This window comes from Trachurus trachurus (assembly GCF_905171665.1).
Source record: "Trachurus trachurus genome assembly, chromosome: 13".
NCBI classification, from domain to species: domain Eukaryota; kingdom Metazoa; phylum Chordata; class Actinopteri; order Carangiformes; family Carangidae; genus Trachurus; species Trachurus trachurus.
The window spans coordinates 24,435,571-24,463,570 of record NC_139892.1 but is presented as its reverse complement, the minus strand read 5'-3'; the positions used below and the strand labels follow the sequence as shown (position 1 = coordinate 24,463,570).

Below are 28,000 nucleotides of genomic sequence, written 5' to 3'. Positions count from 1 at the left end.
ATTTATTTCTTATACAAAATACTGTATGTACTGTATAAAAATTTGTTAACAAATCGGGACAGTAACAAAATAAAGGCAATTATAGTACAGTCTTCTCCCAATTCAACACACCAGCAGAATCACAATCCACACAGAAATTCAAATACTGGCTCTGTGAAGGCACTTGGTAAAGTTGTGTGATCACAAAGCAAGAGTTTAAGTTACCAAAACCCAAACATATTCTTTCTGTCCACAGACACTTTTAAAACAGTGGGTGTACCTGCATTCAAATTGGTGAAATCTTCATACAGACCCAATTAGACCAGTGCCTCAGTTTTAGCACTCTTAGTACTTTCTCTGCTTCACAAACAAAGTAGGACTATTGCTCACTAAGTATACAGTACCAAAGGAAATACACATGAGAAATGTACACTTTCTCAAGGAGTTCAGTAATGCTACAGGTATAGATTCTGCTGTATACTGTCCCATATATAAGTACCTTTGACTGTTCTCCCGAAATGTGTGTTGGAATATGGTCAAGTCTGTTCCACTGACAGAATAATGGACTAAAGCGTATAAAAAAATAAGTGCATGCATGATGCCAAGTTGCAGCTGAACGTCCTTAAAGCCGAGGTTTGGATGAGACCTTTACTTCCATTCAGTTCTGAGCTGCTGCTTTCTGTCTCCTCCTCCTCCTCCTCCTCCTCCTCCTCTTCCTCCCTGCTGGTAACAGACTTCTATTTACAGTGCTAAACCTCGAGAACCAAAAATACCCCCAAATAAAAGAGAGGCAGCGTGATGTCAGATGACGAGGTTAGTCATGTTTCCCAGTCTGTGCTCATTTACAGAAAACAACTCCGCTTATGGGAGTCCAGCACCGTAACGCTTTCACTGGGCCTCTTCTCTGCCCTCAGGTTGTTATATGTGAAGAGAATGGATGAGAAGTATCTACAGAAGGACTGAGAATATACAAAAAGTAATTAAAATAAAAAAAGGCTTAAAAGATATACAAATCATGGACATACATACAAAAACATTAGTGCAAAGTTGTAGAAAAACAAAGATCAGCATCAAAAAAAAAAAGTGTAATAACACTGTGCTTGTGCCTAAAGCAAAGGTGAGAAGCTTATCCTGCCATTTGCCTCGGGTATCTCCACCATGTCTGTACCTACCTAGTACCCTCAGACCGCACTCTTTTTTATTGTCTGTACCCTCTTGATTTGACTAGTACCTCTGTCCCTGTAGAGCCAAGTCTCAGGTTCCTGAGTTATTACATAGATGTGTAGACGAGTTGAATCAGGCCTTGTCAGTGAGGAGAGAGTGTGAACTACACACGGCTCACAGTGCTGAGTGCACAACTAGCAGTAAAACCCTGTGAGAAGAAGCAGGGGTTTGTTAGCGCGCTACATTAGGCTGCAATACAAACTACTGCAGGTTTTCTGGTGTATACGATGCAGCTTCACATACAAGTCTCTAAAGAACACAGTGGAATTCATTTTCTCTTTTTTCAAATTAGATTTTTTCAAACTCATATTTGTTGCTGTTGGGTAAGAGGCGTCATGTGTGAGCTATGACACGTGAAGCTGCGATGTCCATCGAACACAGATTCACTCCACAACAACACTGATGCTGATTTGAAGCTAAAACTCTTGATATAACCTTAAAGCAGACAGTAGATGAGCGAGACACCTGCTGCTTCCTCTGTTTCCCCTCTGATCCTCCTCAGGAGCAGGAATGGCTGAGGTTTCTCTCCATCAGAGGAACAGTTTTCTCGGGTTGATGCGAGTCCTCCATGTTGGTGCTTACTAGCCGGAAAGTTGAAGCTCCTGAGTTTGTTCAGTTGTAGATTCAGTCTGGCAGTGTCTGAGCTGGTTTCAAGGAGACGCTTACTTTTTTTATTTTATTTTTATTTTTTTAGCTTAATCAGGTGGAGGAGATCGCTCTGCTCTGTACAGGTAGTTGTGTAGGTCTGGTATTTTATTGCTTTGTTTCCTGTAAATGGATTTCTCTGATTGTGCTGCAGTGCGTGTGGGCAACAACATGTGCTCTGAACTTGTTCATCCACTGTTTACAGGTGTTAACAGTGTTCCTCAGCGATCACATGTTGATGTTTGCACTCACTTGGAATTGTGCTCATTTTAGAAAAGAGGGGAGTCAGCAAAGGAAATAATCCTGATCTTTGACATCCTTGGAATGCCTTCGGCTGTGTGTGTATCTGTGCAAAACGTATTTGTAGGGCCACATAAGGTTTCTTACAGTCAGTAGCAAGAGGCTTTATCTCGTTCTTGGACGGGGCTAAAAGGATGGCACACTATGGCAGTGACTAGTCTTTATTTTAGAGTGAAGCCATCACTGCCAGGGCATTTTTCTGGACGCTTCCCTGTCCTCCAGCAGCTCCACAGTTGGTGTGGGAGCCGGGGTGGCGTTGGGGGTGGAGTGGCAGGACGGCTGTAGAGGCAACGTGGCAGTGGAAGACGACACCGGCATGTCCAGGCTCTCCATGGAGTCAGAGAGGGCTCGGTTTGTCTCATGTTGGGGACAGAGGACGTAGCGGTTGGGCTGATGGACCTCCACTGTGGTCACAGAGTCAAGGCCCTTCAGGCACAGAGGGGACGGCCCCCCAATGGGGTCACGGCCTCCGACGGCCCCAAGCTCCATTGACGACTCGTCCATGTTGACGTACAGGATCTCGTCAGGGTCCTGGGGGTCTGGCAGGTCCTCGAGGGCTTTTTCCAGCTCGCAGCGCAGGGACTCAAAGGACGGACGATCCTTGGGACTCAGCAGCCAGCAGGAGAACATCAGGGAATAGCTGGAGAGAGCAAACGAGTGTAATGAGAAAAAACCTAAAAATACACACCAGGAAGTGAGCCAGCTTTACAAATTGGGGATTTTTAAATCGTGGAACAAAATGGGTCATTGATAATGTGTTTATCAGGGATTCTTCAAGAAATGTGGAAGAGATTCAAAGCATCAACTGTGCCGCTTGAAAAGCTGATTGACTGGGACTGTTTTTAGCCTCTAGTCCTGATTGCTTTATGGAAAACAGGCATTTGCAATCAGGAGGGAAATGTTTCAATAGGTACTTGATCATCAGCTGAGTGTGTTTTGTGAGGAATGTGCAGCGAAGGAGGCAACACTCACATGCTGTCCAGGCAGTCTGGAGGTTGTTTGAGACGGTTTCCCTGCCTTAAGTAATCATAAATCTCACTGTTTTCAACCCCAGGGTACGGAGTCTGGCCCCGCGTGGCGATCTCCCACATGGTGACCCCAAATGACCACTGAGAGAGAGAGAGAGACAGAGAGAGACAGAGACACACACAGATAGACAGAGAGGAGGGAAGTGTTATATGAATTCCTTCAGGTCTCACACACCTGGTCACACACTGCTCAAACATGGATGTGTGTTCTTATCAAACACGGTCTCTAGAGGTAACAAAGTGTTTGTTCCTGTATGTCATGCACAAGTTAGGTACTAAAGAATACACATCACTGATATGACAAACTGTATTAGACATGTAGGTCAATACATTAAACTTGACTTGTGACGACATTGTAGTGATTAACATTCACTTTCTAAATTTACATTATACGCAACATAACTAACTTTGGGCCTTCCTTTGCTTTACCATTATTTAGAGCTTGCACTATTTTATTCCTTAGTAGAGAACAATTAGAATAAAATCAAAACTCTCAAAAGCAGTTTGATAGTGAAAAAACTGGGCCAACAAATAAAAATATTCAGTAACAAACAGGATTATACTGCTCCAAGAGGTTTTTGTTGAAGTTATGATACTTGAGTGTCTTTTTAAGTCTCTTGCTTTCTAAAATACAGATTCTGGTGGGTTCTCACTTATTTAATCTAAAGCAAAAGCCTCAAGTCTTAACCTTAAAATACTGTGTTGCCCTGGAGACCACTGTTTTGCCCCTGGAAGAGAGGAGAGTCAGCTCAAAGATAAGCGCACTTACCACGTCGCTTTTTGTGGTGTACACCCGGTCCGCCAAGCTTTCGATGGCGATCCATTTGACCGGCATCTTTGAGATCCGGCCCTGTCTGTAGTAGTCGCCATTGTAGATCTTTTTGGAGAGGCCGAAGTCAGCAACGCACACGTTCATGTTCTCATTGAGCCTGAGGCACAGAAACAGTGTTAATGTGATGCTGTGTAGTCTTGCATTAATGTTGTATAGTTCACAGGCGCATTTACTTAACTTGAGTATTTGTTTTTTTTTATATTTCATGCAAAACAAACAATAGGCTGAGATGCAATGTGTCTACATTTTTCAGTTGTTTCTGTATCTGTCACGCTTTTCTTGCATCAGGTTGATCTGTTTTTTTTGTTATTGTTTTTTTTTTTAACTTCTGCACATATTTTGGGCTTCGCCTCTTCCAAACAACCTTTTGGTCTACTCTTAGTTCTTCTTACAGATTGTCCTCAGCATTGCAGGCAGGTTAAAAAAGGAAAGCGAACGGATGGACGCAGGGGGAAGGAGGACACATACAGGAACCGAGAGAGTAAAAAACAGAAGCAGAAATTGTGCTTACATGCAGTTGCGGGCGGCGAGGTCTCTGTGGATGAAGTTCTTGCTGCTGAGGTACTCCATCCCTCGGGCAATGTCAGTCATGAACTTCACCAGCATCTGAGACGGGAGGTACTGCAGGACATAAGAGGGGGATAAACTGTTTCACTCGCACATCCAACAAAGACGATGTTTATTTTCTGCACAGTAGGGGGCAGTAGAGTTCATCTCTTTAAAGACGTGTGATGGTCTGAACTGAGTGCTCCCTGCTCCACATACTAACAGCCTCCTCTGGAAAAAAAAAAAGGATTCAGCACCACTGTTTTTTGAGTGTTTGCTGAACTCATGGATATTTCAACATTCTGTGGAGATCTTGTTTTGATTAGGCTCCTGATGATCTACAGGGACTTATTGCGTATTCAGTCAACAAATCCAAAAACCGCTTCATCCATTAATAAATAAAACTGCACAGAGTAACGATTGACTCTTATCTTGTGTTTTCATGATCTCAGAATCCACATGCTGCCAATACAGTGTGGGTGGGGACTGAGTTATTTCAAATCTCTGCTGAACTTTGGATCCTGTTTTGCTGACAGACACTCATGTGAACCTCTTAACCCCGAACCTATTAAGCTGTTAAAATGTGTAGGACTGCATGTGTGCGTATGGAGCGCCTGACTTGGTGATTTCATTTTTTCGCAATCATACTAACCACTGGACAGTCTCCCAGCCTGGAGTACAGCAGATAGCTGTGCAGATCCCCGTGTTTCATATAGGGCAGGATAACCACAGGGGAGGGGTAGCCTTCACTCTCCACAGTCTGCAGACACACACCTGTGAAAACACCTCGGCTCAGTATTGAACACATAGACTGTGTGCACGTTGAATGTACTCAACGGCGCACATACAATATCTCCTCAAAACTCAGTGACTTTTCCGTCCTCACTTAGTTTTAGTGTTATTCAGACATGGAAATTGTTTTGAGACATTAGACTTCAGGAATTTTTGCGTTCACCACAAAACCATCTAGTTTTATCAGGGAATGCAGGAACTGTTTGTTTGGTCATAAGTAGTTCTAACGAAAACTGATTTGAGGATTGTCCTAATATACTTGAACTGTGCTGTTTTGATTATTTAAATATAGTTTCTAATCTTGTATTTATTCACCTCTACTGTTTCTATATCAAAAGAAACTCATGAGTGAGGAGTAAGAGACAAACAACTTTTTGGTAATCCGAACAGGCTGACCCTCACCTAGAAGCCTCATGACATTGGGGTGGTCAAACTCCTTCATGCAGGCAGCCTCACGGAGAAAATCTTCCATCTCTGAGCGGGTACAGATGGCAACTGGAGAGGAGATGGTACAGAGGTGAGACAAAGTGGTTTTGTGTAGTTAAGTGGGAAACACATACAGTGGCACTGACACTGCCAGGTTGAGAGGTTGCCAGGGTAAGAGGACGTGTTGGCTCATGGGTTTATTAAACTCTGAATTTATACATGGTAGCAGTTTTTACCACTATGTTTGTTTGAACTACTTCACCACAGTTTGAAACAGAAATCTGACAGAAATGGATGGTGCTGTTTTTCCCCTAATTCTTAGTCTGTCCAAAATTCATCTTTTCCCCTCAACTTTGGAGCTTTCATACAATTGTCTTTACTTTGGCACTACAGTATGTTTGGGGTCAACTTTCTCTTCTGCCAATATTTTTTACAAGCTGTGTCTTTGTCCATTTTCTGATCAAAACGTGAGATTTTTTGCATCCAACACAACTTTTTGACCCGGAGGGGGGGGGACTGTCGATCAAATGGCCTGTGTTCCCAACATGAAGGGATTCATTGTGGTGATAGCTGAGTACTTTTACTGTCTACTCACTCTTCATAGTCTTGACAGCAACTTTGAGAACAGACTCCTCCTGAGTCAGCAGCCCCTCCATCACCGAGCCAAACTCCCCTGAAGAAAGAAATTAAAACACAAACAAACGCCCAGTTCAGATGCAGTTTTCGTTGCAAATACATTACATGTCTTATTCAGCAGTGAAGAGTGGTGATTTTCCTGAGTGTGCAGTTGACTGAACTGTAAGCAGATCACACTGCAAACTGTTATAATACTGGGTCAAAACGTATTCATGTCACAGGAGATGTCTGGAGATAAGTGACCAACAAGCAGTGGTAAGTGATAAGTGTCTTTGTACCGTGTACCAGCCCTGATAGGAAAGTGTTTGCAGATGCCCGTTTCACCTTGCCATTTGTCACGCTTTCCCCCCTGTGATTATTAACAGGCTGTCAGAAAAGAAAAAAGAAAACAGTGCAGTACCTTCTCCCAGGGTTTTCCCCAGGGTTAGTTTATGTCTGTCCACCATCACATCCTGGAGCTTCTGCTTCAGCTCGTCACTGATGCCCAGGCTGTTCACTGAGGAGGAAAAAACATGGCATTTTAATGATGTTTGGAGCCTAAAGCACTTTAATGAACAGTAAAGAGAGAAAAACAGGCAGATTGTACCCAGCAGCCTCCCCTTTCCAAAACCACAATTAACAACACTGAGCCAAAAACAAAGTGTTAATAAACAGTGTTTGACTGAAACTGAACTAAAACAACCCCTGTCTACGTGTAAAACTCGTAAAAAAAAAAAAGGACATGAATCGAAAAAGAAACATTCTAAGCTGCCTTAGTGTTACATTATTAAAGTTGTTCATGCAATAAATATTTGGGATCTGTTTTTATACACAAAAATATTCTAAACCATTGTTCCACATGTCTGTCATTACACCTTGAATGAATTTAACATTTTACAAAATGGAAAAGTTTCATATACAAAAACAAAACTAGAACATGTGCAGCCCACTATGCAGAAAGAATCTGATACTCTCTGTCCTCTCAGGCCATTTTTTCAGGTGGGACCATGTGATCCTGCAGGGATCAGGTTGGGGTGAGAAGATGAGGTCAGAGGATTTAAGCTGGTTTTAGCCTTTCCGAGTCCCTTTGGACCAGCTGGCTGTCACTAAGGTGCACGCTAGTGAGCAGACTGTGCCACAGACGTTAGCTCCGCTTTCACATCTGGGCCAGGATACGACAAGGCTGCGACACGCTCAGAGATCCCCCTCCAGCTGCTACTACACTATCAATCTGCTGTCTCCGTCAGACAACAATGTGCTCAGTCCACAGGCATGTTGCAACACATGCTGCTGTGACCAGCTATTAACCAATGCATGCAATATCCACAGCCCCGGGGTCTGACTTTGTCCTGAGAATTGGCCAAAATTACAAGTCAACATCAGCGATGTAAATCCCGCCCAAATCCCTCCAATCTGACCCCTTCCTTTATTCCCATAACGCGTTCCACCATTCACTCAGTGCACATTATCTCCACATCTCTTTCTCTTGGCTCCTCTCGTTTTACTCACTGAATCCATTTTTTGGCTCTGTACCTTTCCCCTGGCCTCTGTGCATGTGGCAAGCTGAGACTTGTGTATGAACTCTACACAAATGTTGTGCGTACGCCAGGGACAATGTAAGGGTTTGAATGAGACCCAGCTGTGTGAAATTTGAGTCCGTATGCTGTGTTTACAGGTACGTATCTCCGTCTGTAATCACGAGGACACTCAGAGGAAACTGCAAACCACCGCTTTGTGCGCCTCCACTACGAGGTCATCACTCCGCCTGGATGAAACCACAAACACCTATTTATTCCCCTAAGGCAAAATAACCTCCTCAGACATGTTGAGTGACACCTCGTCAGCTGTTGCAGGCTGCTTTCATCTCAACTCTGAAGTCACAGCACAGGTTCATCAAGTCCCTCATTTCCTGATGTAACTATTCCCTTCCCTACATCTTTAGGTATCACCTGCCATGTCACTTCCCCCTTTGCCTTGTCACTTAAATACCTTAAATGAAGTCAATTCATTCTGCTGTTTACATGACTGCACGGGGAATGACTTCACGGGCAGATTCACCACACACCTAATCGATACTGTTAGAAAAAGATTTTATCAAGTAGTATAGGGCACACAGTGTTGTTGTGGGCTCTGTCAGCTGACTGATCTTTCCTCGGCTGTCATTAACCCGTTCTCGTTCGCTGTCCTGCCTTTTATCAACCAAACAATCCAAGGAGGTGATTGCGGAGAATGGCTGTCAACAGTGCGTCTTGACAGCCGAGGATTTCTGTCCCAGGACATGAGGGGAGGTGCTATTATGCTATATTGGGTGTTGTTATCTATCCTGAGGACAGAGGCAGGTTTGGGCATGCTATTTACAGCATCCCCTCCTGCTATAGGTGCAGTGTAAAGTCGAGTGTTGTCTTTGTTGAGGGGCGTGCTGGGGCAGAGAGAGGAACTCACATGTTGCTTCGGTAGTCCTGCGGCTGTAGGTGCGGCGGGCACGGTACCTGACCACCAGCTCCCCGCTCTCCATCATGGGTTCAAACGCCTCTCTGTACATGCACACACAAAACACAGAGCAGAACACAGTGAGAGGTCGGTGCAGTGGATACGTAAACACAGCTGAAACCCTGGCATGGCTCCATAAGTCACTGAGAATGACTGTTTTTATTTTTTTTAACAGATGTCCTTCTACTCCATCCAAATACTTCAGAATACATGCACAAGTGACTTAACCAAGTCAAGACAGTGGGGGGAAAAATCCTTTTTGGGTTTGGCAAAGCTACCAAGTTCCTCCCTTCTGCCCACGAGCCTACGCACCCAAAGCGCGTCTCCTTGCGCCGCAGCTTGGCCACGTAAACAGCCATGAGCACAGCTATGGACACGGCGCCGGCGATCGCCATCACCACATACCACCAGTGCCAAGAAAAGGCCGGGGGCGACGACGGACCTGAGGGAAGGGGTGTGGACACAGACAAAGGAGAGTTCACTAATGTGAGTCTTTTACCGTGAAGTTAACATTTAGAGATTATGGCGTCATTTAGTTTTAGACCATGTCAGCTGTAGTTACACTGGCCAAATAACTCATTACTGCTTTGGGGTGTGTTGTCGTAATGGACATGCTGTGTATAATATAATTATACATGTATACAAATGTACAATTATGGCATTACATTTCACTGCTTTTCTATAGTTTTTCCTTTTGCATTGTCCCACAGTGAAAGTTAAGCTCATACCCAAACATAGGTATTATGGGTAAAAATACGTATGTTTCACCTCAGTCCTGCCTCTGTATTTGTTGAGCTAAAGCTAAATATTTATTCTCTTACTCAATATAAGTTCTTTCTGTCTTTCTGTCCCATCTTTCACATGAAATTCACTCCCAACCTCCCCTGCAAACACTCCCAACCTCCACCCTCCCACTGTTTTCAGCTTTTCCTCCCATTCACACTCATCCTCCCCCAACTTTCCCTGCCTCTTTCTTGTCTTTTTTTTTTTTTTTTTTAATCTGCCATTCTTGTTGTTTGAATTGTCTGTCTGGCTCTATTAGACTAAGCAAACAGAGATGCTACACTGTTCCTGCCTGTTATAAATATTTATGATGCGTCTCCCCATTCACCCCCCTCCCAACACCCCTCTTCCCCTTTCCCATCCTTCTGAGATCCTCTCTTCTCCTTTTTTTCTCTTCCTTCCTTTTTTCTCTGAAACTCACAGGAAGGAACTGTGATGAAGGAACCCAGTGACAGAGAATGAGAGAGAGAAGTGCAGTGGCAGAACAAACACCATGAGCTCACTTCTACAGTCACTGTGTCATTACGTGCCACTGCGAGAGGTCACAGTAGAGCGTGCTGATAGGTTTGCATGTGTAAAGCTGCTCATTACTCACCTCTGAATTCCTCCATTTCTGTGGGAACAAAAAAAACAACAGAGCCTGTGTCAATATTTTGGCTTTCAGGAGAAAAACATCCCCATTTGTTCCGTGAAACGGAAAATAACACATGGTTCTGCTTAAAGAATGTCTTTATTTTGGAACATCTGAGACTTCTTGTAAAAATGGTTTGGGATTGTCATGAAATTCACCTGAAGAAAACTATTTACAAAATGACAGAGGTGTTGAGGAGAATAGTGTTTTACTTAAGTCCAAGCTAGAATTTCAATGTTGAAATGTTGTTTTAATAGTAATGTATATAATATATATATATATATTAGTAGTTATGAGTTTCACTCACCAGGAGCAATAAGAGTCAGGGTCTGTGTGGGGGTCCATGGTCCTTGCCCTGCTCCTGTGTAGGCACACACTCGAAACGACACATTGGACAGTGGGACAGACAGATTGATCGAGAGCTCATTGTCCAATCCAGTGTCCACAACCAACTGTTGACAGAAGAAGCGGGACAGTGTCGGTGTGATGAAGCAGGTTTTCTTCTGTACCACAGTGTGTGTGTGTGTGTCCCTGACTGACCTGCTGGCTGGCAGGCGTGCTGTACTCCACCATGTAGCCCTGTAGGTCTCCGTTCAGCTTCCCCACAGGCCCCTCCCACGTCATCAGCACCTCTGTCCCGTTCAGCACCGCCGTCACGTTCACAGGCGGGTTTTCTGGCACTGAAACGCAAACCAAAGCAGGACATGACGACTTGTTTCACTCCTCACACAGTTACATCTTTATCTACAGAGAGGTTGAAAGGTTAGGAGAGCAAAAACCACAAGATTTTTTTTTTTGGGAGGGGGGTTATGAATGAGGAGTGTCAGCATTGGCTCAGTGTAGGCCGGGGGTTTAGCCAGGCGTGTGTTGTTTTGACAGGCTGGAGCCTCTAGGGTGTGGATGACTACAACAGCTGGAAGGAGAAGAAGATGTCAGAGAATGTGGAGAATTCAGCTTTATTAGGACTAAAAAAGGCTAAGGGCACCACAGACAGGGGCGATTAGCTGTTTTCAGAAGCCAGTGTGCTCTCTCTGTGTCAGCATGGTTGGACGGACTCAGATGGACACATGCTGAGGCCTGTGTCTCCTTCCTTCATGCTGTCCCAACTCCATCCAAGTTTCTGCTTTGTTCCCTCTTGCCTGTCTTTTTCTTTCCTGGCTCTCTGAAGCACAGAGTGAAAAGAAAATACCCAATGGAGAGAAAATCTAGCTGAATAACATGCTAGAAATAGTATGAGGAATTTGTGCATGTATGTGTGTGTGTGTGTGTGTGTGTGTGTGTGTGTGACGCTCTTCATAGCACAGAAATCGAAGAACCTTTTCACTAGGAGGTGATGGTGCTTATTTTCTTTTTTGGTGTCTGAATTGAGGTTCTTTGTCTTTGCTTCTCACTCAGTCTTCAGGCTTACAGTCACACAAAATGCCTGGACACCCACACACACGCCCACACTAGCGCGCACACACACACACACACACACACACACACACACACACACAGACTCACACACAGACTCATGCACCAAGTCAGTGTGAGTTTGGGAAACATGGCCCGGCCTATGGATGATGTTATCAGGAAGCGTTTGGCGGGTGATTGTTTCCACATGTGGTCCCTGTTCTGCCTTCCAGCGGCAACAAAAACAACCTTCAAGTCAAGTTTGTTCCAGCACTCGGTCTCCACCTATGCTCCGTCATCTTCTCTGCCTCCTTCTCCGCCTCTCAGTTGCCTACCCACTCATCTTTTTTCTCCCCCTCCCCCATCATCATTTCTTTCTCTCTCCCTGTCTCCCATCCAACATGATTCCATCTCCTTCTTTCCAAGTTTTCTTCTCCCTCATTGCCCTCTCTGTGGTAATGCCTCTCTCTTTCAGTTCAAGTTCAAGTGAACAGAGATGTTAATTGTTGATGTAAAACTTTCTGGAGGAGAAAAAAAAATAGTCTCAGTTGAAAAAATAAAAAATAACTTTAGTTGCTTAATTTGGAAAGCCTCTGAAGGAACAAAAGCAGCTGTGAGCTGGTGTTGTTTTCTGAAATGCTGAAACTACACAACTGAAAAAAAATGCCTCGTGTTGTTTCTTTGTTTTCCACATGAAAGCAGCCCTGGCTCGGCAATAGGCCGAGAAACAAACACTTCTGAGCCACAATTAGTTCACAACAGTAAAGGTTCACATCTGCACCCATGGCAGACTACCGTTTCACATCGTGCTGCATGCTGTTATTGGGGAGGTAGTGTTGGATAATCAACGGGGCACGGCTGTTACTGCTGCTACATCTCGTCCCCTCAGTCTGCTTAGCCTCTGCATGGGTCAGCACGGGGATGGAAAAGGGTCATCCTCCAGCCAAATACTGACTCACAACCCTGGGATCTGGAGTCTGTTCCCCATAAATGAAAACAAACACAGCTCTTCACAGGAAACATGTTTCCCAGACAAATGTTTGTGTCATCAGAAATTTCAAAACTTTTATTGACATCCGACTCATGTCAGTTTTTGTAGAGGAAAAGGCTGTTTTCTATTTTCAACAAACTGAGTCTAATATTATACTTTAACTTACTTACTATACTTTTTAATATTATTAAGCAGATCTAGTTTCTAGATTATCAAGATGCGCTCTGCCTGTATTCATGAACTGTGCTGAGGAACAAGCCACCAGGGTTAATGTAACTTGTTGATGTCACAACAAAGCAGTCAGCCATGTCCCAAGAACCTGAACACCTGCACCCACTGTCCAACCTTTCAGGGTTCAGTTTCTCTGAGTGTTTACCTGAAATCTGCTGTAGCCTATTTTTATTTAACTAACAGACAGCCAATCAGAGGAGAGGCTCAGAGCTTGGTGTCTAACTTTTTACGGAAATCAAAACTTTAAAAAGAAATGGCATATTTACAGTACTAGCGGTAGTGTTAAACAGAAGTATAAACTATGCCATATCATCAGCACTCACCTCGACTAGTTTTGGTGTCTCATACCTCTACTAGCCTAACATTTTTTTTGTATGTATTTTAAAACCCCATTGTTACACTCATTCATAGTTTATTCAGTTTATTTTGGAAAAAAGCATTGCTGGAGGAAGCACAAGGAAAATGCATTTACAGAATGGATGTAAAACATAATCTCATAGCAACTTTAGGTTTAGGAGGGTGACACAAGGGTCGCCCCGCTTCCTCTCCCACCGACCAATCCCCTCCCCCCTCTCTTTCTGTGCTCTCATCCTCCGGGGAAAAAAGTGGGCTTTGGGAAAATAGCAAAATTAGTGTTTTCTCAAAGCGCCCCCTTCCCCCGTTTCCCTGCTCTTCCATCCATCCTTTGCCTACTCCCATCAGCAACCCTTTTTTTTTTTTTTTTTTAGATTTTTCCCACAGTGCCTAGCTGTGTGCTCTGCCGAGAGAAGTCACAGGTCGTCCGAGGTCAAAAAAAGGGGGGAAATGAGAGATGAAGGAGAGAAGTTGAAAGACTGGAATCAGAGAGGAAAAAACTTGTTCAGCTTGGTTGAAATGCAGGAAATAAATTCCTCTGCAGTGTTTGTAAGATTGGAGGCAGGAAAAGAGAATTGTAACAAAATGAAAGCGAGTTAGCTCGATGCTGGAGGAGAGGGTGGAGAGTCTGTAATGAGCTGAGAAATGGAAGAGTTAATGAGGAGGCAGAGGAGCAGCGTGTGGGAGCATATGTGGCTGGATGACACATGACATACTGTAGTGTCACACATACTGTATTCGCACAACTTAATAATGAGAAACAAATGGAAGAGAGAGACTCAAACAAAGACTCTACAACAACAAAGCTTCATGGGAGATTTATCACAGAGCAGTCGACCGCTCCCCTTCATTCACTCTTTGACCTGTGATGCCTTACTGGACTATATTTGACCACCAGCTGAATCTTGTTTTCTGGTTGTTGTTTTTTCATGCTCTGCCTCGCGAGGCGTGTAGAGAGAAAAAGAAAGATTTCATCCAAAGGGAAATTATATAATTTGGCAAAACAGAGGATTTTTCCATTGAAACGAAACAAAGACACAAACTCTGTTAAATGAAGAATTGAAACTTGAGAAATCCAATGAAGGCATCTAAAAAACACTCTTCATCCTTCTCCATTACTGTGGCGTTTCACAAAGTGCTACTTCTCTCTTCTTGTGTTCATGAGAAATGCTGCACTACAGAGTTTTCAGCCTGTGAACAGCTTCCATCACGGAAAGCCCCCATCTTTCCTCTTGTGGCATATCTCTCCTCCTAGTGTGCGCTATTTCCACTCCTTTTCATGCAGGGATAGATGCAGCATGAGCTGGCATGGAAAATCCCACCTCCGTTTAAACTCAAACACACACACACACCAGCCTAACATTACAGTCTGGACGGATCGCTGCGATTCTAACTGAAGCCTTTCAGCAGAATTTAACGTCCAGCCTCCCTCCCTTTTCCACCGTCTCCGTCCCCACCTACTCTGTCCCTTCAATACCAGTCTGCCTCCTACCTCAACAGTTTACATTTGGAGCAGGGTTCACAGAGGTGCAGGGCCTCGAGTCTGCTGTTCTCCATAAACACAGACTCAGTTAGGGGGGCACAGGAAGGGATATTATGACTAACAGTTCACCGTAACTTGATTCTCTGACTCCTTGTTATCATACATTATGTTCCCCGTCTTGACTCACTCAGAATAAAACAGAATAGTCAACAGACCCGCAGTGAATTAAATTGAGATAAAAACAAGCTCAAACAAATGTGTCATGGGGCGAACAACAGAGGCTCCAAGTTACTCTGATAATTAAGAGTATCCCTTTAAACATTTCACCTTTCTTTAAACTGTCTAATCCACTGCTCAGTCCCTCAGGGGACGGCCCAAAGCATGACACCAGAACACAGCTCTCTCTCTCTCTCTCTCATACACACACAGAGAGACATTAAATATCCTGAGCAAAAATAGTTCAATATCAAATATCAAACCTGTAATTATATTAATCTTCAAAAGCTGCATCCTTCCAACTGTCAGTGGCCTGAAAGACTTTTGACATAACCTGGACTTGTCTTGACTTGGTTATTTGAAATATTTTAAATAACACAGAACCCAAGAGCAAGTGAAGGGTCTCAGCACACCTGAAGATGCAGGTGCGTAGGAGGAGGGCATAACCCAAATTACAGAGTTCAGAAGAAGCTATATGATATATGATATAGGCCTATGCCTGATGAAGGTCATATTCCTGACCGAAACGTTGCTTTAATAAAGTAATTGAGAGTGAGACAGTGTGTGGGAGCTTCTTCTGAACCAAATAACACAGAACAAAACACCTGACTGCCTGCTGTTGTGTAGCACTTGTTACGCACTGCTACAGCGCACAGCGGGAATGGGAGGGGACTTGGACTTGAACCTCAGTCAGTAGCCAGATAACACGGCCCTGACCTTGACTCACTTCAGAGGAGGCGACCCCACACACACAAGACAGGGTGAAAACAAACATCTCCTCACTTGAAAGACTCACCTCCTTCTTTGGTGCGCAGCTCCACCCAGGGTGACCAGTCAGACGGGCCCTGGCTGCTGTGACAGGCCACCCTCACAGTGTAGCGGCTGTGGGGCTCCAGGTCCCCGATGAGGTGCGTGGCGGGTGGGATGTTCACGTTCTGGTTGTGGATCATTTTGTCTGGGCCAGCTGTGAAGGACTCTCCTGAATGTTTGGCCTGGAACATAAAGATACCAAACTTTTTATTTGCTACATCCTCGTGCTTTTTGTGCTTTTACAGTGGATTTCCAGTTGTCCGGTCACATCTGTGTGCAGTGTGTTTTATGGCACAAACAGGAAGAGGACGCCGCTCCTCCACCGCAAACACAACAAAAGCCAAAGTTTTTTTTGCAATGGTAGAATAGAAGAAGAACTGAAAACCTGATGGAGAAGTTGCCTCTGACATTCATAATTTCAAATCGAGCTAAAAACAACCATCTGAGTCTTGTGACAGCAAATGGCAAATATACTCTTTATGAAATTACCAACAGGCCGATACTCGTGAAGTAACTCTTAATAACACAAGAAGAAGACTAAAACAAGGAAAATGCATTTACAACCAATCTGTAATGTTTTTTTTTTTTTTACAAAGTTTCTGTTACTCTGAGTGATTTCTTCTGTAAAAGAAACTATGCTACAGCTTCTAAATAGAAGTCATTTAAGTTTATACAACATAGTTATATTTGTTAAGTTGTTTTTCTACAGTTATTTCTCTCTCACAGTAAATGTCACAGATGGTTGGGTTATTGTGTAAAATAAGTCAGGAGGTCAGAGTCTGTGGGTGGTGGTGATGCTGGTGGGAGGATCATCATGTGCAAATGATCAAAAATGGTTCAAAATGAGCTTCATTGGTGTTTTTGACTGTAACCAGGGCTCAGCAAGGTGCACTGAAAGCAGAAGTCATTAACCAAAAATCACAGGCAGAAACCTGCTGTCTCTGCAAACCCACTGTGGTAAACACATTTAAAGAGGAACACAAGGCAGAAAAATCCTTCATTGCAGCAATCTTTAAAACCACATTAAAGTTGGTCCTCTAGACTATTGTTCTCTGCTGCGTTGCTCATTATCAAGTGACTCCTTCAGGCTACTGGCTGCAGTTCACACAGTAAACTGTACAGTCAGAGCTGAAGATGCATCAATCCTGACAATAATAATTAGATGAGCTGCTAAAAAGATTGGATCTGTGCCTGTGTGTAGGCACTGTTATGAACGTATGGGTTTAAAAACAAGAGGAGCATTCAGATTTCTTATAAGAAGCTGGGTGGATTGTTTTTCCCCTTGGTGGTTTGATTTCAAGGAATATTAAGTGGTATGAATGAGGAGTGTGTAAATGCTTGTGAGTGAGTCAGAGAGAGAGAGAGTCAGTGCTGTCAGGATGAATCATCGTCCAGCCTGTAAACAAGTGTATTTAATCTAATTGTACGACTCAGCCCTGAGTCACACTTCAGCCTGCATTCTCCTCGCATGTCTCACACACACAATACCTGCTGTCACTGCCTCTTCCTGTTTTCTTAAGCTGACTTTCTACTGTATTTCTTTCCAGTTGTTTCTTTCTTTCTTTCCGCTCTCTACACTGTAGCTCCGTTTTCATGTTTCTCTTCGCTTCACAAATTAACCGTTGAATTCAGATTTTTGCCCCATTCTGCTGAGGCCGGCCCCTCGCCTTGTTCCCTTGTGGGGGAGAGGGGGTGGGGGGGGGGGGGGGGGGGGGGGGGGGAGCGAGGACTGAGGAGAGGGGTGGGGGCAAGAACAGCAAGAGGTATGAGGGGCAGCTTTATTAGAACCAGACGTTTAGGGGTGGTGCTGCACTACTCCCTTCTCCAGGAGAAAATGTTCCTCCTCTCAGCTTGGAGCTGTAATGGCCACAGAGCAGGGTAGTGGTGGAGAGGCACTGACAGAGAGAGAAAGAGAGAGAGAGAGGGAGGGAGTGGTGCTGCATAAGACTGGTCCAGGAGGCCACTTTCCCAGAGTGAAACCTGATCCACGGGTACATGAATAAAGCAGGGAGGGGTAGAGGATGAGTTAAGAGAAGAAAAGAAAAGCAAGTTCTCTTTTCTTTTAAATCAGGCTTAGGAAAGGTAAGACTGCTCTACACAGTCCCACAAACAGAGAGCGAGTGGTAGGTTTGTTTAACATGCAGGTCAAGTGTTGCACATTGATTTTTCCAGGCCAGTTTTCTCAGCTAGTTGTGATAATCTCCTCTCACGTGTATCCAACATTGTCTCACCTGAACAGAGCAGCGGATTATTGGGTAGTCGCCCCCGAAACCAGGCTGCCATGATACACGAAGACTGGTCTGAGTGATCTCCACAGCATTCAGATTGTAAGGCTGTGATGGAAGAACTGAAGACAATAAAGAAAGACACAAAAAAGAAAGGGTGAATGCATTTTTTAAAAACAGAACAGTACATCCAAATCGAATGACGAGGGCTGTTTTGCAAAAAATGTGACACCTACCTGTGATGGTACCAGATCCGGACGTGGCCACACCTTTGCGGTTATGAGCCTCACAGGAAAAGGTGCTGGTCCTGTTCAGACCTGGGAAGACAAAAGGAACCACACGTATGTGTAAAGCAGGAACTTTCTGAAACCAAGGGCTCAGCATGCTGACTGGGATATAATGTTGATGTGTGAAATGTTGTGAAAGTTCAAAGTGAAGTGAGAACAAAGTGTGAGAAGTGTGAGGGTAACATTTTCCATAAGGTAACGTGATCACTTTGTCAACAACAAAATCATGATTGGTTTTTGGGTTTCGTGTGTGCTTGTTGATGAGAGTGTGAGTTTTTAAGTGAAGTGAAAATCATAGTTTTTGCCAAAGAAATAAAAACGGGTCTCAGAGAAATGAGAACAAAAGCCTCTTGACAATCGGAGTCAAGCATCTTTCTGCTACATTTCTCTAAATCAGACGAACAGCTGTGGCCATATAAAGGTAAAGTTCAGTGCCAGTCCATCCAACACAAATTCATCTTGTTAAAATCCCACAACGTGTCAGACTTAGACACACTTGACTTTTGATTACAGCTCCTTGTCAAACAAGAACAATACTTGCAAACATCCCATTGTGTTGAAATGAAACCAACTGTCTACAATTTTTAGATTTCCGATAGACACATACCGATAACATTTCTCAGTCAAGCTACAGCAAGGTGTGTCGATAGTGACGCAGAAGAAAAATCTTTTACACCTGTGGAGGTCCAGGTGTAAAGGGCCGAGCTGCTGCCTTCAAGGAGCCGAGGCTCCTCTGAAGAGTGCAAAACACTGTGACACATTCTGACATTCAACAGTGAATGCGTCCTCCTCACACAGAGTGACTCACAGTGTGCTCACACACTCAAGTCTTTCCACAGGACAACACAGGCTTACATACACACACTCACACTGAAACATGTGACATTCAAGTTTTATCACTGTTATCTAACACCCCAACATTGTCCATCGGCCACAAACACAGAATCACGCAGTGTGTTGCCCTGCACTGACGGCACCATGCTTCCATTGTGCTGCGGCCGGAAAAAGAACAGGGGGTACGATCCTCGCTGGGTGAAGCAGTGGGTTGTGAGAGAGGAAAAGGAGGGAGGGAGGGAGGGATGATCGCTGGCTGTGTTGGGTGAATGAACTGCTCATCAGGCCATCTCGAGATTGCGCCACACACCCCTCCGTCTCTTTCCTTCCCCATCGGCGAACTGCATCACAACATCCCCTGAATGGCTGAAAATGTCGGTCAACAGGAAGAACTCCTGAGCTCACGGGCATCACAGCACCGACCAAAACTGTAACTGACAGCTGGGAGTGACACAGTGCTGTGCTAAAGCTTTCTCTCCTGGCTCACATGCGCCATGCAGTCAGAAGGTATTCAGCCTTTGCTTTTCATAGCTGTTCATGTGTTCCAGTGGATTTAAGTTTTGCTTTCACTGATTAAGGTGCTAATTTCATGATATCTTCAATAAACATTAAGCTGGTACATGTCACAAAGTGGTGAAAAATACCCATTCAAATGTTCAGGAGGTTACGTTTTCAAACAGTGCTTGCAAAGATATTCAGTTTTCAAGATATGAGACAGAGACATGTATCAAATCGTCCGATAAGAGAAGGAGTCAGTGAATGTTTCCACATTCTGTTTGACGAATGACGCAAACATTTCAGCACTCATTGGACTTGAAATGAAACTATGAGGTTAAAAGTGCTGACTTCAGTCGGACAGTGATCGTAAACGTGCAGTCAAACTGGATCTCGGGGATTTTGCGGCCAAAAGGAAAAAATCTGAAACAGTTTATGACGACTCTCTTTAGGTTTATGTCCATAACTTCCCTCCCTAAAACTGGAACTAGGAATAATAGGATAGAAACTAAACATGAAGTTATAAGGACAAGTGTTGTTCTCAATTCCTCACTGGTTCATGCCATTTCTTCTTACGGGCCTATTGAAGGATTATTTGTGCTCTCCTTGGTTCGGACCTGTGGTCTGCCAGAGCAGCTGTCCATTCCAGAGATGTGAGTGTAGGTTACCGTCAAACGGGTGCTGGTCAGCACCAAGCTGTCTGCTCTGATGATTCAAACCAGATCCTTTCAACCAACCACTGCCGCCCGTCTCTCCCTCCTTCAGTCTGACTCAGCCTGCTCTGCCTGTCCTCCTACTACTGGCCTTAATACAGGCCAGCTATCTGGCACGCAGCTGTGGTTTGCATTCAGGCAGTAACAGACCCCTCCCCCTTTTTATACTCTTTTCTTTTATCTCTCTATGCCCTCTGCCCATTTATTTTCCATCTCCCAGTAGTCCATCTTGTGCATGCTGCTCTGCCTCTACCCATCAAACCCACACAACCACAAGGGACAGTACATCCTCAATGGGTCCACTGGCACCGTGCCAGGCAGCCTGCTCTCACTGGGGAGGGTGGTTATTTGGTGGTTTTGTTTAAGCCATGAAGGGGGGGGGTTGGTCTTTGAAACTATAGAAGATGGTTGCTGTGTAGCTTTGGAAGGAGTGCGCTATAATCAGCCTAAATGGATTAAATGAAAACCGAGGATTTTCAAATTGTCTTGTTTATAGTCATTTAAAACGTTGCTACTTGAGTCACAGACTGAAAGCAACTTCTTCCTTGACTAATACAGAGCTGAAAAGTGAGGAAAAAGTCGATTTACCAGTCAGCTGGTCAGCGACGCCAGGCATTTTCTGGTTTCAAGCTTTTCAAATGAGAAGAGTTGCTATTTTGTTGGCTGGACTACAACAGCTCTATGTCCATGACTGACTGACTGAGTAATAGAGTTGAGTGGTCATAGTTCCACCATTGATCAATCAAATGCCAAGTGACTAAAATGGAGTTTATCCACTGATCGTTTCTCAGGTTTCAGGGTCTTTACACACTGCACTGTTGCCAACTTAGCACATTTGTCACTTGATTTAGGTTCAGGGTTCCTACACATTTGAAATTTCCAAATTCCATACTTTTTCCAGACCCTAATTTCCAGATTTCTTGGTAAAAAATTCAAATAATTTGTGATATTTGAGTAAATAGTTGTGCATTATATAAAAAAAAATCATGCAATTAATCATTTGTTTTCATTTGTATTCTTAATGTGTATGCCATTATGCAATTAATCATTTGTTTTCATTTGTATTCTGAATGTGTATGCCATTATGTAACCAAATAATTTCCAGGATATTTTAGCTATAGGTAGCACATACAAAAATAATTAACCCAGATAACTTCAGATAAGACCAAACCCAGATAAGATAAATATATAAATATATTTCCATACAATAATTTCCATTTTCCATACTTTTCCAGACCTGGAAATGTATAAAATCAAATTCCATACTTTCCATACTTTCCATACTTGCGTAGGAACCCTGTAGGTTAAAAAAAACACCCAGTGACAGATCTAGTGACAAATTCTTTGGACAAACCTTGGCTACTTAGAAGAGAGTCCCCAGTTATGTGCTCTCTCTGGCGCCTACTCTGTTCAATAAGTGGCAGGTAGGTGGAGCACCAGACAGAAGCTGAAGAAGAAAGATGTTCTGTTTCTAATTGTCTTTCTCAGTGACCGTTCTACACTAAACTCAACTTAAATCACTGCACACTGTTTGTCTTATGTGTTTGACTTATGTGTTTTGTCTGTGTGGTTGAAACCCGCTAACACCGGTCACATAAATACAAGGTTAAGGACGAAACCATAATGGGTCTCACTAAGTTTTCATCATAGGTGATACCTGTGAGGTTCAGCGTAGAGGGTGACAGGGCCACTGGGTCGGTCAGTTTGTTGAGAGGCACGCCATCCTGCAGCCAGATGACGCTGACCGGCTCTGGAGGTCCGTGGGCCACACAGCTCAGGCTCAGGGACAAATTGGCCACTACAGACATGTGATGGGGCTCCACAGAGAAATGAGGAAGGCCTGAGAAAGAAATCAGATCAATTAGACCTAAACCAACTAAAACAGACTGTAAAGCTCAGATGAAGTGTGATTGTATTTTGGTCTGTCAGGGAGCTGGAGACGCACTCACCCTCTAGCTGAATGCTCCCCTCATCAGACAAAATCTGGTGGCTCTCTGATAGAACAGCACATCGATAGGAGCCCATGTCAGGAAGCTGGACCTTCTCGATACTGTTGTGCATGAAATGATAAGATTTGACAGGATTTATAAAGATCAACCAACGACAAACACATGGAGACAGAAAGGCAGGTTTTGCCATCCAATCACACTGGGATTAAACAGCAGGAGAGGCACATGGGATTTTGCTTGGGCTATATCATTTACTATTACAACTTAATTTCAAAGTGCTCCACTGTCGCTGAGAGTAAACATGGTGACGTAATACAGCAACATAACTGGTTAGGCTAGGTGAGAGGATGACGAGGAGAACAAGGAAACAAAATACAATCACAACTGACATATTTAGGCCAGGTGTGGCCGCCTCACAATATTCTTCATTATTCTTATTATTATCGAATGCAATAACTCAACAAAAGCAACTGATATGTGTCACAGAAAAGACTGGAGCTTACCTCAATGTGCTCATAATCGTCCAACTGTTGCTGCCAGTGTGAACCTGAAACTGGTTGGTGTCGGCGTACTGGAGAGGCACACCGTCTCTCAGCCAGAGCACATCAGGGGGGTCTTCCTCCTCGCCCCCCGTGCCCTTCAGGGTGCACTGCATCGTGACAGGTTTGCCCAGGGAGGAGATGATAGTGGCAGGACTCCGCTCAAACTCCAATTCTTTGATTAAGAGAGGGAGGAACCAAGAGTCAGTGTTTCTATCACACGTAACACCTAACACAGATTTACAACACAATAAAGTTTTTCGCAACAAGAAAACTGAAAACTCAAGCTTCTCTGTGTTATGCTCTCCAGAAAATGAAACAAGTATACATTATACCAGCTTTAAAATGGTTTAAATCTGTTATTATGCATTATGAGAGCCTTGTGTCCTTTTTGATTATTAATCAGGTTTAGGTTCTGTATCAATTCTGTGGAAATATCAAAGCCTCAGTCCATAGAGAAATGCACACAGACTGTATTCAGAAACTGAGCCTTAAAACCAGCTGTCAGAACCTCTGTAACTTTGTAATGTCACAAAAAGCAGTTACCACCCTTGAGCTCATCCAACAGAGCAGTAATTGGTGTCACTGTGTGTTTATCTGAAATCTGCTATATTTTATTGGATCACTCAGAGAACAGTCAGCCAATCAGAAGAGAGGATCACATCAGTTTCAAGTAAAACAGGAAAATGTATGCAACCTTTAAAGGTCAAAGTGACTAACTAAAATTAATTATTTTGGTTATATTTCCGTATCATAAATAGGAATAGAAATGCCTTAAAAAACTAAATTATTCAACACTGCTCTTGTAAACTCAACAAAAACTGAAAGTATCATTACATAAAGGCAAATAAAGAAAAGTCAAGCTCAATCTACCTACAGCCCTATTATGTTAATGACTCATAAACAAATGATTACTTTCATTACTGAATAATAAAGAAGGATTAACAAACCAGCAATGTTTGGTTTAATAAATTTACTTAATACACTTAATCACAAATGACATATCAATTAATCAGCTAATTTTTTCACCACTTAAAGCTTTATTTGGCCGTGAGCCAGCTATAATAAATATGTTCCTTTATGCTGGATGTGCTTGATTTTGCCAATGCTGAGATATGATCATATCAGGTAAAGTCAGGGCTTCTCCACTGCACCGGCTTCTCAGTCAGTCTGGTTATCTTGTCTCTCTCACTGATAGATGAGTTGACCTGAGAAGGACAGAGCTGATACTGAACAAAAGAGTCCTTGTTAGAGGACGGCTGCTCCGACAGAGCACAGAGAGCTCAACACAAACATTAAACATATTCAGGGTTTCTCTCAAACTGCAATGATAGGCCTGCAGTTAGTCTGCCAAGATCTCTGTGAATCTGTTCAACATCCAAAAAAGTGACACAGGGAGAATCACCATAAATATGATGATTATAAACTTCTCTGGCTGTTCTTACTTTCAAGACATTCAACAGACATGAGATGACGACTCCCTTCTGATGATGCTAAGGGAAAGTAATGCTATTTGAAAGATAGGAGGACGCTCCTTGAGCTCCATTAAAACCCAAAGCTGGCGAGGACGCAGGCATGCAGTGGGCACATGGATTCCTTTCCTTTCTTCTGAGGCATCGAATAAAAATGCTAACCATGCATGGAGCTGGCCATGGTGAGGCAGGAGCGCTCACTCCTGCACTTGATAAAAGAGATAAGAGATGAAATCATCTGACAATGTTCCAACTCAGCCTGGGGTTGTTGAATCTCAGGACTCAAGAATAAATCACACTTGTTTCACTGAGTGATGCACGTAAAGATTTTCTCAAGCTTGTCAACCCGCCCTCCTCGTCTACTTCACGGCGAACCTTCAACCTTTGACCCTTTCACTGTGACCCCAGAGGACTCCACTGCAACCCGCCTCACACAACGCACATCATTCAGCTACTGAAAACACATCTGTAAAGTCAAGAGGCTCAAACTGGCAGATCTAATTTTACTCATATGTAGAACGTGCCCTTGATTCTTTGAACGTATGTAATCCACACACACACACACACACACACACACACACACACACACACACACACACACACACACACACACACACACACACACACACACACACACAAACACAGCATCCAAGTAGCGTGTTCTGGGAGTGTGCAATAAATGAAGGGCCCCGCTGGGTCTCTGCTCCACTGCCTCTCTGTCTCTGTGTGCTTTTTGGCGTTAAAAGTCATCCCTCCCTTTATTTTTAAGCTTGGCTGAACCTTTTCAAGAATCTACATGGCCTTGACTTGTTTTTTTTTAAGTGTCATATTGGACAAAAACAGCCCTACTTTCTTTCTCTGTCTCTTTGTGCTGCATTCATGAAATAATACCCTCGTAAACCTTTTATGAGAACACAGAGGTAGACAGAGAGAGCAGGCCACGGTCAAACTGTGTCCTGTGTGTGTGGCCTGTCTCCACGGATTCATTTGTGCTTATCTCCTCCCTATTTGCCCCTAAATTCGCTCGAGGTCCCACACTTTTTGCCTTTCTGCCTCTGTTCCACACTCTCTACTCCTACTCTCTCTCTAGAAAGCGCTCAGATGTTAAATGTCAGTGGACATGCACATACCAAAAATACCCAACACAGTCCCTGCATTTATCCTCCTTCTCACTCCCCCCATTATCTTTCTGCCTTTTTCAACGCTACATAATTCAGCCCCTCCATTCACTGCTGCGCCTCTGCCCTTCTCTCATTTAGCTTCCTTTTCATGCCATTCTTTGGATTCATCGCTACACATTTTGCCACCTCCCCTCCAAACTCTTTCTCCTCCACTCTTGCCCCCTACCCCATCCATCATCCCACTGCTGGAGTCTGAGTCAGACTCTGACTCATAAACCAAAGCATTCGGCCCTGTGAACCCCTCCTCATCCCTCACATCCCCTTACTCCTGGGCCCCAGCCATACCTACATCCAAATAGGAACTGAGACATCGGGAAAAATTCTCCTTTGAAACCATCAGTCTGAGCTTATAAATCACAGCAGTGTCTAGTAATCTCTGTCCCTCCTGCTCATACATCTACTGAGGCCAGAGTACAGCTCCCAGAGACACAGCGTAACCATAATGGTCAAAACACATGAGCTGACAGGTGGAGGCCACTGCAGGGACTCCATGTTTTTATCCACTGGCTGCAGTGGCTAATGGAGTCAGAAATCTTACGTTGATTTTTCAAAGAGATAAGAACCCCTGAACGACTTCTATTTTTATCCTCTGCTTTATGCTTTAAGTAATTTTCTCTCTCGTCCAGACAGGAGTTATTGACTTACTCTTTCCCTGCCTGCCTGCCTGGTATCATCACCACCATCTCCCACTTTCCTGAAATGACCATGACTGTTTGTGATCTTAGTCTGGATATCTGCTCTGGAGAAGGTGGGCAGAAAGGTTGTTGTTGCTGCACCTGATCTCAAACATGATTATTCCTAACTCTTGAATGCCAGTGTAGGAAAACAGCTCTGTGGAACAAATGTAGAGCAGGCCTCCAGCACAGTTTACCTGCTGTCACTGTCTGCCCATCAGCAGAATTTTAATCCTCAGTACTAAAATCCTCAGTCTGATAGAACCAATAAAAGTGCTCTTTTATTTGTTTTCTTTGATAATCTCGTTTTAAAGGCCCTTTTTATGGGTGTAATGAATTCCTTCATGTTGGCCAGATGTTGGAGGCACTTGCAGCTGTGGTTACACTCTCTTCTCCAGAGCAAATTAATGTAATGAGTTAGAAGCAGAGAGCTGACTGGGCTAATTGCTCATTACGATGTTTTCCTCGCAGTGAAGTTGGCAAACAACAGTGAGATTGGATTAACCAGCCGCTGCTTCTCGGCTGCCTGCGGGTCTTACCTGTGAGCGTGCCGGCGGTTACCGGCCTCCACGCAGAGAAAACAACGATGAGCAGCACAAGTGACCATTTAAAGCCACTCATGGCTGTTGTTGAACTGAGATCACCTCTGAGAACCAGCTTCGGGAGAGGAGCAGTCATCTCGGAAACATCACCGGACTCCATCACCGCATCTCAACTGCCCACACATCCAAAGTTGTTGTGCACTGGGGGGGGAAAGTTCTGCTCCAGCAGATACAGTGAAAAAGTGATTATCCGCAGATGGGACCAAAGCAAAGCGAATCCGATCGTTTCAGTTCCCTTTTTTTTAAGGAGACAGACCGTCAAGAGGGAGAGAGAAAAAAAAACTCTTGTTGCCTTTTCCTCTTGTGCTGTTGTTTTGGTCGATCGCAGCACGGAGAAGTGGCCGCCAAACTTTTTTAGTCAGCAGAGAGAGCGCACAGCGAAAAGCCGCTCCAGACTTTTACGCAGCAGATTAAGTTGTCCAAAGCGGAGTCTATTTCTAGAGACAGGGGGAGTATTTTTACACCAGTGTTTCCTGCAGCCTGTCGTCCAAAGTCTCCCGAGCTCCTGCTCACCGGTTCCTCAGACTCACTCAGACATTCCCCCCACTGCTTTTTCTTCTCCCTCTCTCCCCCTTCAAACAGGATTCAAATTCCTCAACTCAACTTTTTTCCACCCTCCTCCTCCTCCTCCTCCTCCTCGTCCACCTCCTCCCCCCGAGTCTCCCCCCTTTTCTCAGAGGATGTGAGAAACCCTGCGGCATGCTGATTGTCTTAACACAATCCCCCATTCGCTTTTTAATTACACACCGATCACCAGAAGTTGTAAATAGCCCAGTAAATTATCCGTTTCCCGCTTGAAACACTGACAGTCTGTGGCGAACAACAGACCCGAGCTGTGCAGCGCTCAGACAGCGCACAGATGGTCGGTGTGTTTACTTATAGATACATACATGCGACACAGAGAATTAAAACATGACTTCATTGTTGTAGAAGAGAAGAGCTGTAACTTACTTTGCTTGGTTATTAAATCAGTTCTCACATTAGTTACATTACGTAATGTCAGTTTTACTTGCCTGCTCTCATACTATAGTGTGTTTAAACACATGTTTGATTTTTTTTTTTTTTTAATCTTGATGCTCATAAATGTTCTTTTGCATGATTTCCCTGCTTTTGTGGTATTCTTAACAAAATCTTAGGCCAGCAAAGTTAAACTCACACAGCCCCAATAACGCTACAAGTCATTCATTTCTATTCATTATTTATGTAAACATTTAGTCTTCAATAAATCTTCTTGAAAAACCCTCTGATTAGTTTTGTCATT

The 28,000-nt window shown here is 43.8% G+C and overlaps 1 protein-coding gene across 1 annotated transcript; it reads right to left on the bottom strand.

The window, feature by feature from the left end:
* Positions 1-5: 5 nt before the first annotated feature.
* axl (AXL receptor tyrosine kinase) lies at positions 6-27,274 on the bottom strand. The gene is made up of 20 exons (XM_083985239.1): positions 26,677-27,274; positions 22,775-22,985; positions 22,272-22,372; positions 21,980-22,162; positions 18,230-18,310; positions 18,000-18,115; positions 15,755-15,950; positions 10,832-10,971; positions 10,599-10,743; positions 10,256-10,273; positions 9,190-9,319; positions 8,830-8,921; positions 6,809-6,904; positions 6,368-6,445; positions 5,749-5,841; positions 5,207-5,328; positions 4,520-4,629; positions 3,946-4,105; positions 3,121-3,257; positions 6-2,788 (listed from the first exon to the last, which is right to left on the bottom strand). Exons 1-20 carry the CDS (start codon positions 26,837-26,839, stop codon positions 2,329-2,331), a joined length of 2,832 nt encoding a protein of 943 aa, XP_083841365.1. The 5' UTR covers positions 26,840-27,274; the 3' UTR covers positions 6-2,328.
* Between the last annotated feature and the right edge of the window lie 726 nt (positions 27,275-28,000).